This window comes from Myxine glutinosa, chromosome 1 (genome assembly GCF_964187855.1).
Source record: "Myxine glutinosa chromosome 1, kmMyxGlut1.1, whole genome shotgun sequence".
NCBI classification, from domain to species: domain Eukaryota; kingdom Metazoa; phylum Chordata; class Myxini; order Myxiniformes; family Myxinidae; genus Myxine; species Myxine glutinosa.
Window position 1 is genome coordinate 335,783,905 of NC_136261.1, and position 11,490 is coordinate 335,795,394.

At 43.5% G+C, this 11,490-nt stretch overlaps 1 protein-coding gene across 1 annotated transcript; it reads left to right on the forward strand.

Annotated features, from left to right (window-relative positions):
• Positions 1 to 4,807: 4,807 nt before the first annotated feature.
• On the forward strand, positions 4,808 to 9,171 carry LOC137412418 (uncharacterized). Its single transcript, XM_068097710.2, has 2 exons — positions 4,808 to 5,575; positions 5,861 to 9,171. The coding sequence occupies exon 2, from the start codon at positions 5,967 to 5,969 to the stop codon at positions 7,068 to 7,070; it is 1,104 nt and encodes a 367-aa protein (XP_067953811.2). The 5' UTR covers positions 4,808 to 5,575; positions 5,861 to 5,966; the 3' UTR covers positions 7,071 to 9,171.
• The last annotated feature ends 2,319 nt before the right edge of the window (positions 9,172 to 11,490 follow it).

The window sequence follows — 11,490 nt, forward strand, 5'->3', positions numbered from 1 at the left end:
GGGAGAACCAGCTCCAAAAAATGGATCTTTGTGTTTATTCAGCACCCTAGTAATTGGCTCTTTGTGTACTAATTACACAGCACCCAGGCCCCGCTCATATGGATCTTTGTGCAGCGCTACACAGCACCTGAGCAAAAGGGGTTTCATCTACATTTTCCCTATCCGGTGTACCATCCGTGATATTTGTTTGCTCATTCACTATTCCTGATTCGTCATCAAGGATCTCCATCATCACACAGCGTACTTAATTCCGCATTTTAATGAGAGTTCAACAGGAATTTACGACTCAAAGGAAAAAGAACGAGCAGACATTTTGCAGGACGATAACTGGAATTAGTCGTGAAAATATATCCAAAATACACAAAAATACACACCCACACAAATAAACAACATTTATTCCGTTTAACAGAACAAACATTTCCTCTATCATGACATGCATGTCTTCAAAATTATATGACCAAGTGAAAAAAGTAAAACTAATTAAAACTGCGGGCAGTGATAATCCGGGGACCATACCGCTCCATCCTGATTGGACGAGTGCGTGCCAGAGTCGTTAACAACGACAGTCCAGATCCGAGTGTTCAAAATTTCAACTCAATCGATCGAAAAATGAACGCAGGGATGCATTTTAAAGGTGCAGTGGCACTAACTGAGTTGCCACGAATATGGCCACGAAATTGCCAATATGGCCATCACAAAATATTTTCCTTAATCAATTGGCTCATAGCATAACCAATCTGTAAGTATTTCATCCGAAGATGTATTTCTGAGGACTTTTAATTAAATAAGTCATTTATAAATCAACGAGTTAATTTATTAAATGATTAATCAATAAATCAATATTTTCCTTGACAGCCACATCACTTGGTCAGTGTCATGTCCAAATATCAGCTTCCTTACTCAAAAGGTGCCTGAGTTAATGTAATGTAATTACTGTAATAAGATTACTGCAATTACTGTAATGATTACTGTAATTACTGTAATTACCGGAACTGTAATTACTGTAATTACCTCAGGTAATTACTGTAATGTAATTACTGTAATTTAATAAGAAATGTAATTAATTAAATAAGTACTTCTATAATCGCTCATAATTAAATAACTCGTGAATTCTTATCCGGTTTATTTAACATTTGAGTGTCCCCAAAACGCTGGAGCAAAACGTTGCAACAACGAAAGTAAAACGTTGTGGCGACGTTGTGGAAACGTTAGCACAACCCAACATTTGAATGTTCCCAAAACGTTGGAGCAAAACGTTGCAACAACGAAAGTGAAACGTTGTGGCGACGTTGTGGAAACGTTAGCACAACCCAACATTTGAATGTTCCCAAAACGTTGGAGCAAAACGTTGCAACAACGAAAGTAAAACGTTGTAGCGACGTTGTGGAAACGTTAGCAAAACCTAACATTTAAATGTTCACAAAACGTTGGAGCAAAACGTTGCAACAACGAAAGTGAAACGTTGTAGCGACGTTGTGGAAACGTTAGCACAACCCAACATTTGAATGTTCCCAAAACGTTGGAGCAAAACGTTGCAACAACGAAAGTAAAACGTTGTAGCGACGTTGTGGAAACGTTAGCAAAACCCAACATTTAAATGTTCACAAAACGTTGGAGCAAAACGTTGCAACAACGAAAGTGAAACGTTGTAGCGACGTTGTGGAAACGTTAGCACAACCCAACATTTGAATGTTCCCAAAACGTTGGAGCAAAACGTTGCAACAACGAAAGTGAAACGTTGTAGCGACGTTGTGGAAACGTCAGCAAAACCCAACATTTAAATGTTCACAAAACGTTGGAGCAAAACGTTGCAACAACGAAAGTGAAACGTTGTGATTAATCAATAAATCAATATCCCATTAAAATCCCATTAAAATCCCATATCTTGTCACCCTTTGCATTGTTGAAAGCAATTAATTCCATAACTTAATATTACCTCAATTTATATATACTAGGGCGTGCCCGCACGTACGTGCTTGCCCGTACGTGCTTGCAAAAAAAACATGCGTGCAAACAACAACAACAAAAACTTTGAAACCACGTGGCAGTAACGACCACAGAACCCCCCTTCTATTTACATGCAATGGTTTGGTCCGTTCGCAAAGCCAAAGCGAACGACCACAGAACCCCCCCTCTATTTACATGAAATGGTTTGGTCCATTCGCAGAGCCAAAGCGAACGGCTTGCGAGTACGGTGACCATACCTTGGGACCCACTTGTCCGATTAATTTCAAACCTTGACAAATTTTCCATTCCTTCCCTTCCTGATCTTTCGATGTAGGGCTGGGTTCTTTTTTTAGGATCATGTTGCATCGAGCATTATTTTCCAAAACAGTGTGAACATTAAACCACACCAAAACCTCTGACATCCCACCATTAACACCTATTGTAAGCGTGCCGAATCAGTAAGCATCACCCCTTCTATGAGCCTCGACCAGAGGGTGGTTGTTACTCACAAACACTCGTCGCTAGCTGTTCCATTGTCTGCCGATTCCCACTCTGCTGTTTTTGTCTCATAATCACCAAACAAGAACAGTACACATTTCCTGTAATTATCTCTCATAATCAGGATAAATTTGGAACAGCCCTTAAACTAACACCAAGCAGATCAATTTTTATATTTAGGTTGAGGTTTCACACAAACTGGTTAACTAAATAATACAGAATTATTATTATTATTATATCTCCGCCTTGGTGAACAGTTTATGTTTTGTATCCCACTGATAGGCCGGATCTGGATTCGGACCTGAACCAAAAATGGAATCGGCGTGTTTTTGTCACTTTTTTTTTTTTTTAATAATATTAAAATAATAACATTAATAAGTATATTATGTTAAATATCATGTATATCGCTTTTTCACCCGATCTCTTTATGGTGAAGAATCACTTTAAACAATTCTCGTAGCCGGATTCGCACCTGGATCTTCACCAAAATCCAATCATTTCGTCGTGTCACCCATGCTATTTATCTGGCAAATTTCGTTTAAAAAAAAACAACAGCACTGGTTCCGTGTCACCCATGCTATTTATCTGGCAAATTTCGTTAAAAAAAACAACAGCACTGGTTCCGTGTCACCCATGCTATTTATCTGGCAAATTTCGTCAAAAAAAAAAACAACAGCACTGGTTCCGTGTCACCCATGCTATTTATCTGGCAAATTTCGTCAAAAAAAAAACACCACTGGTTCCGTGTCACCCATGCTATTTATCTGGCAAATTTCGTCAAAAAAAAACAACAGCACTGGTTCCGTGTCACCCATGCTATTTATCTGGCAAATTTCACCAAAAAAAACAACAGCACTGGTTCCGTGTCACCCATGCTATTTATCTGGCAAATTTCGTCAAAAAAAACAACAGCACTGGTTCCGTGTCCACCCATGCTATTTATCTGGCAAATTTCGTCAAAAAAAAACAACAGCACTGGTTTTGTTTCCTGGAAGCGTCCTGCAAAACGCTTTGCTTCTCGCAAAACGTCCGCCAATGGGAAGTAAAGGGAGGGAAAAAGAGCGGGAGCAAGAGACAGGGTGCCGGAATGGACATGAGGGACAATGAGGGACAGTGAGGGAGTGTTGGTATGCAATTTTTATCCAATCGCCATCTTTCACAGTAATTCTGGACCGGCATGAGGTGGGATTGTCTGTCATGAATTTATTTGTTGATCGAACGAGTTTTAATTTGTCTAAATCCGACCAGTCGTTTCCAAAGATATAAGCCTTTTTGTCGCAATACCATAAATTGGAATGAGGTAAAAATATATATATATATAAATATAATTCCCTTTCCCGGTTCCCTGTCGGTCGCCGAGCGCCGAGCAAGTCGCTCGCTCGCCGAGCAAGTCGAGTGCTTTGAACAAGTGCAAAAAAAAGAAGTACTTTATACGTGTAATGCGGCATTTGTGAACGAGTGTACCGGCCTTACACGTCCTGGAAGCAAATGGTCGCAAGGTGCACGCTTGCTCCGTTTGCTCCCAGGTCACAGTAAGACCCTTAATGACCAGCGCAAAAATACGTATTTACAGAAATCATTTAGAAAAAAAAACACGAATAAATTGCTACAGTCGTTTATCGAAGTACCATTCGTGATGGCTCACGCCACCTATCGCGGCATCGGTGCGCACGGAACCCCCAGAACCACCTCCTTCCCCATGTATGTACAACATAACTATTCCCAAGTTCGTAAATCATACTGGACAAAACAAGACATACTCACCTTTCAAAGACTTGTTTGTGTCCAGTTGATGTCAGTGGTGCCTCCAAATTGTGGTAGAATTTGTAGTGGGGGACTCAGGACTCCAATGACCGGACACAGGTTTACAAAAGGTCTGGTTTATTAACTGGTTATTCACTTCATTCCATTTACCAAATAATAATACCGCATAATATAATGGATCAGGTTAACTCCTTTCGCTTGGTCCTTCTCGTTCGGCTGATGTTCCTCCGCCACTCCCGTTGGTCAGAGCTCCTCGCAGCAAGTCCTGTCGACTCCACGTTTGCTCTCGTTTATATGGACAAACTGGACTTAATCCCCTCTCCGCTAATGCCCCGAGGTCATGCATGTACCAAGTCCTGGTATCAGCTCGCTCCCCTCCTGTTGTGAGTTCCGTTTACCAAACGATAGGGGGGTGCTTCAGCCAGGGGCTGTGACCAGGTGGACAAGAGATTATCATGTTCGGGCGCATTCCTGACACTCATTTACAAACTCGTCTTTCACAGAGTTTGCATGTAAAATGTATCTGCTTTGTTACCAGGTTAATTAATAAGTTACCAGTGCCAATTAATAAGTTACACTGAGTTACACTTCCACACCTTGAAACCCGAAACCCTGAAAACCTGGGCATACAGTCTACATACATACATGCAATGTAATCATTAATGACTTGAACCAAATGAGGGACAGGTAAGGTCCTGCGCAGACCTACCACAAGGAAGAGTTGCCAGCCAGAATCAAGGCCGATGCCCAGGACAGGAATGCACTGCGTGAGAAAGTAGAACTCAGCATAGATCCGCTAGATCCAGAGCAGCATCAAGATGGACTAGTCAATGTGGTGACTGGAAAGGTTGTAGTCCACTCATTAGTCAATGTCAACAATGCCGTCACTCTGGGTGAAAACCAAATGGAGACGTTCGAGAAAAGCTGGCCTGGTGGCTTTCATGATACCATAACCAAGACAGTGAATACAATGGCAGTCACCCGGAAACACCTTAAAGTAGGTGAGGTCAAAGTTTTTGACACAGACTATCTATGCCAGAGCCATGGGACTGCAGTCTGGCCCATGTAGCCTAGATGCTGACAGCATCATGGCTCATGAACTTTTACCTTATCCTACTTCCATGTTTGATGCAGATGGTCAGATGCGTGAAGCCAAAACCAAGGCCAACCTCAAGAATGCCATCAAAGGGGAGGTATCGAGCAGAAATGCTGAGAAGGATGTAGAGGCATAATTCCTGGATGGTTGTGCTATACTATGGGTAGTACCATGGCCGACATCTGGCACAGTGCAAGACTATCTGGACCGATTCCGCAGTTACATCCAGGGACGCCTGAAGAAGACTGACGTATATCTTGTGTTTGACAGGTGAGTCACTTCAAAAATATAGGAATCAACGCTATTGTGATGTTCATCAATAACAGATTTAAGCATGTACTGCAACCATAACCACACAAATTGACATGCATGTACCATTCTTATGAACACATTACATCCATCTGACAAAAAATGGTAGTAATCAGTTCACCTAAGTCTGCACTCTGGCCATATATGAGACAAGTTAAAGAGGAGCGCAACTTCATGCTGCAAATAAAATGGATGCTGTTTACATATCTGCGAATTAACCCTACCATACCAATTCTATACTTTCAGATACAAAGCAGACAGCACGAAGGACAGCACAAGGCAAGGACGAGACAAGGGAGCAAGCAGGGTGTATACTCTGCGGTGCACCACGCGTCTACCACCAGAGAAGGTCATGCTGACTGTCACCAGAAACAAGATGCAACTCATCGACCTAATATGCAAGGACATGGCATCCCACAAGGATGACTACAGACAGCACAAGCTTGTTCTCACTGGAAGTGACCCTGTGCCAGTGGAGATTAATAGTGGTGTCATCATCAAGCGCCAGGACATGAAAACAACGCAGGAGGAGGCGGATACCATTATTGTTCAACAAGTGGCAGAGGTGAAGGCTAAGAAAGTGCTTGTGGTTGCAGACGACACTGACATCTTTGTTCTTCTGCTTCACTTCTGTTGCCAAGGTGACATACCAGTTTCAACCTCTGTCCTGATGGTTTCGCCAATTCATGGTCGTGCAGTGATTGATATCAATGCCACCGTTGACCAGCATCGTGAAATCATCCCAGACCTGTTAGCAGCACATGGACTCACTGGTTGCGATACAGTGGCAACATACTTCGGAATTGGAAAGGCTGTGGCACTCAGAGTCCTGAGAGCTGGCGTTTATGCCCGAAGCTACATAGGTGACACAATTCGCGTTCTGTCGGAGATCACCTCCCAGGCAACACCATTCATTCTGGCCTGTTATGGCCAGACTAGATGTACGTCATTGACAGAGGCACGCCAGGAAATGTGGGCCAGCAAAGTGGGCCGGAGTGTGGCTGGTGCACCAAAGCTGGCTTCCTTGCCTCCAACAAATGAGGCATTCAAGGAAAATGTGGCCCGCGCTCACCTTCAGGTGGCAGTCTGGAGGAATGCACTGCAACCAGATCCACCGAGAATGGATCCAACAGCATTTGGATGGTCACGGGAAGATGGCTCCAAAACACTTTTCCCAACAACTCTTCCCAGTGACATCCCCCTAGCACCAGATGATTTACTGAAACTCGTCAGATGTTCTTGCAGTAGTGAGATCCCTTGCAAGACACAAAGATGTGGTTGCAACAGTGCAAACTTTGCCTGCTCAGTTTTCTGTGCATGTCAGGGTGGCCAGCATTGTTTCAACGAAAGAACAAAGCAGGCTCTACAGGCAGACGACGATGACGAAAATGACGATGTCTCTCAACTGAACCCGGGGACGTATACACATCTGTATCCATCTGCAAATACCCAATGACCCATTGTGTCAGAACATTACTTTTGTGACACCACTCTAAACTGAAATGCCTGCAAGCCAAAGATAGATTGTTTTCTAACATGAACATTCGTGTGTGCTCACGTAGTTTCTTTAATGTACTTAGGCAGTTAAGACCGAAAAATAGGGCGTATCGTTCATTTTTTCAGGAAAGCACCAAATTTGGCACAGATGTAGTATGGACCTATACAATTGTTTTCCTGAGGGGCACCCAAAAATTCAGAATCCCTGGTTGCCGCCATATTGAATTTCAACATGACCGCCCTCTGTGACCTATTTCCCTCAATAACTTCTATTATTCAGCAATATTTCAGCAAAGGCAATGCTACGACACCTTTGATCCTCTTCCCTGTCTGCTTTGTTAGATTGATGACCTAAGAACACTTTAGAGGCACGGTTGTGAAGTGCACTTAGACACCGCTTATGATACCCAGCCTCAATAGCCACCATATCTCCTCCAGCAAGTTTTCTTAGCAAGTGAGTGTCTTTCAGCATTACAGCATAGCGTCGGAAATTTTCGTCTAAACCAAATGTAGAAGCCCTATGGAGTCCAGCATCTCCACCCAGTCCATCACAAAAGAAACAAGTTGGTTCTAATTGCTCACTAATGTGCGACAGATTGATGAGACGACGTGTTTTCACTGGACTACCTCCCTGCTGTGCTTCTGATCCATCTAATGTCCACTTCTTGGCAGAGGCATACCTATCAATTTTGGAGACAGAAAGTTTACTTCTGCAGGACTTATGCCATGATGCAGTGTTCGATATCAATGTCATTTCAATGCCATTGCCGTCATCAATGCGATCGAGGTCGATCTTGAATGGATCGTAGCCCTTCTCCTGTGCTAACTTCAGCTGACCATCCAACAACTTGTAGCTCACATCAGCATCCAAGCGTGTGCCCCTCTTTGGCTGTTGAAGCGATTCTGATGTCGTCTCTTGACAAAGGACACATAGACTCCAGTCAGTTGATGGGATGTCTGGTGGATCATCATGGCTCCCACGAGGGCGAGGCTGAACCAGGGTGAACTTCTTGGACATTTTCTCAATCTGAAAGAAAGAAATAGGACTTGAAAAAAAAATATATAATTCATACATAAAATAAAAGTGACATAATGGACATGTATTACACAGATAAAGTATTATTATTGTTGATTAGATTGTGATTAGATAAACTAATTAAATAATGGCAATCAAACGCTGTGGCAGCGTCTTACATGGCATACTATAGTATCGAAACATTACATTTGGTGCTAGATGTAGTATGGACCTATACAATTGTTTTCCTGAGGGGAGTTTCAGTGTCTTACCCCATGTAACTTTGATTAATTAATACCATTCCATTGTTATCAGAGACCAATAAAACAATGTGTATCACTTGGAATTGAAATTTTACCTAAAATACTATGAGAGATTCAAGGAAAATGGAAACACCATGGCGGCCATCTTGAAATTAAAGATAATGGATGCCAATCTTTATGCAATTGATCCCATTGGATTCAGAGACCATGAAAACATGGGGTAAGACACTGGAACTGTGGTGTTATCGCTCATAGTATAGAAGTTATTGAGGGAAATAGGTCACAGAGGGCGGTCATGTTGAAATTCAATATGGCGGCCACCAGGGGTTCTGAATTTTTGGGTGCCCCTCAGGAAAACAATTGTATCGGTCCATACTACATCTGTGCCAAATTTGGTGCTTTTCTGAAAAAATGAACGATGCTTCCTCTTAACTGCCTAACTAATGGTAGTTGTCACCTACATGTAATCTATGGCATTCTCGATGCAATTCTATTTTTGATATTCTTTGCAATCTCTGTGGTCAATTTGATCGCATTTCCTGTGGTCATCTTGTATGGCCCTAAATTATAATATCCAGGAACAAATCATACTGCTCTATGTTGTTCATCTTTGATGCAGTGAAAGTTTGTTTAGTTTCGGCCATCAAAGCGGTAGTTTTGGAAGCTATTTAAGGTGGTTACCATGGCAACAGAAAATCTTAAACTCATTCATTCTTTTTATCGAATTTATTGTCGTCAATGTTATATACCGAGGAAATACAAAGAATGTTCTATTCATATTATCTTGGACGTTTTGTCATTTTTACCGGCTTAATGATAGTCATATTGCTAGTTACCATAGCAACGGTACATCCAATACTTCTCAAACCCGTTCTATCGAAATTATTGGACCCTAAAACATATCTTGGCCAAAAAATAATTTATCTGTGCAGAAAACATTGAAATAATAGGAATTTTCGAATTTTAGTCCTTCGTGACAGCCATCTTGGACGACATCTTGAATATTTAAAATTGCTCAAGGGTGACAGGTCCACACCACCAAGATCTCATTATATACACCCCAAAGATGAATAATCAGCAGAGAAAAAAGCTATATCACAGAATTCCGGGGTCACTCCCCTTGGCTGCCGGACTATCAGGCAATAATTTAGAAAGCAGTTTGCTTCTTTTTGGCATCTTTCAAAAAAATGTTGTGGTTATGGCAAATTTCAGTACAATCTCTACCTGCCCATGATTGGTGATGTCATTGATCTCCACACTTCCTCATAAATTGGTACAACTTTCTCAATTTTCAAATGTCACTCCTTTAACAACATCAGACAACCAAACGGTCATCTACCGCAACCACTATGCTTGCTTCTATTCCAAAGTATCTGACAGCCATCTTCATCGAGATCAATAAACATAACTGGCTTACAAATGACTTCTCTGTTCACCTGATTCAACATATCTGAAAACAACTATCGAGGACACCTCTTTGTGCTGGTTGTACGCCCCAACGCAAGTCGAGGACCAATTCTGCCCTGCTGCCCAGATTCGTCAGGGAAGCAGAGTCACGGTTCAGAGTGCCGATTGGTCTCTTTCAGAGAGACCTGGAGAAACTGGCCCTCTCGCTCTCTCTGTCTCGCTCTCGCTCTCTCTCTCTCGCGCTCTCTGTCTCGCTCTCTCTGTCTCGCTCTTTCTCTCTCTCGCGCTCTCTACCTCTACCTCAACCTCCACCTCTCTCTCCCCCTCTTCCTCTCCCTCTTTGTCTCACTTTCTCTTTCTCTTAACTTTGTCAGCAGCAGTAACTTGATGAAGGCGGGGTACACACATCTAGATGGTAGATAGTATGAGAGGGAGAGAGTGTGAGAGGGAGAGGGAGATAGTGTGAGAGAGACAGAGAGATAGTGTGAGAGGGAGAGGTAGAGGGAGATAGTGGGAGAGGGAGATAGTGTGAGAGGGAGAGGAGATAGTGGGAGAGGGAGATAGTGTGAGAGGGAGAGGGAGATAGTGTGAGAGGTGAGAGGGAGATAGTGGGAGAGGGAGATAGTGTGAAAGAGAGGGAGATAGTGTGAGAGGGAGAGGGAGATAGTGTGAGAGGGAGAGGGAGATAGTGTGAGAGGGAGAGGGAGATAGTGTGAGAGGGAGAGGGAGAGAGTGTGAGAGGGAGATAGTGTGAGAGGGAGAGGGAGATAGTGTGAGAGGGAGAGAGTGTGAGAGAGGGAGGGAGATAGTGTAAGAGAGAGAGGGAGATAGTGAGAGAGAGAGGGTGAGAGGGAGAGGGAGATCGTGTTGAGGGAGAGAGTGTGAGACGAGAGGGAGAGAGAGAGAGGGAGATAGTGGGAGAGGGAGAGAGTGTGAGAGGGAGATAGTCTGAAGAGGGAGAGAGTTATGAGAGGGAGAGAGTGTGAGAGAGAGAGGGAGATAGTGTGAGAGGGAGAGGGAGATAGTGTGAGAGAGAGGGCGATAGTGTGAGAGGGAGAGGGAGAGAGTGTGTGAGAGAGAGGGGAGATAGTATGAGAGGGAGATAGTGTGAGAGGGAGAGGGAGATAGTGTGAGAGGGAGAGGGAGATAGTGTGAGAGAGAGGGAGATAGTGTGAGAGGGAGATAGTGTGAGAGGGAGATAGTGTGAGAGAGATAGTGTGAGAGGAGAGGTAGAGGGAGATAGTGTGAGAGGGAGAGGGAGATAGTGTGTGAGAGAGAGGGAGATAGTGTGAGAGGGAGAGGGAGATAGTGTGAGAGGAGAGGGAGATAGTGTGAGAGGGAGAGGGAGATAGTGTGAGAGGAGAGGGAGATCGTGTGAGAGGGAGAGGGAGATAGTGTGAGGAGGGAGCGGGAGAGAGAGGAGTTGTGGAGGGAGATAGTGTGAGAGAGAGAGGGAGGATAGTGTGAGAGGAGAGAGGAGATAGTGTGAGAGAGAGAGGGAGATAGTGTGGAGGGAGAGTGTGTGAGAGAGAGAGGGAGATAGTGTAGAGAGAGAGAGGGAGAGAGTGTGAGAGAGAGAGGGAGATAGTGTGAGAGGGAGAGGGAGATAGTGTGAGAGGGAGAGGGAGATAGTGTGAGAGGGAGATAGTGTGAGAGGGAGAGGGAGATAGTGTGAGAGAGAGGGAGAGTGTGAG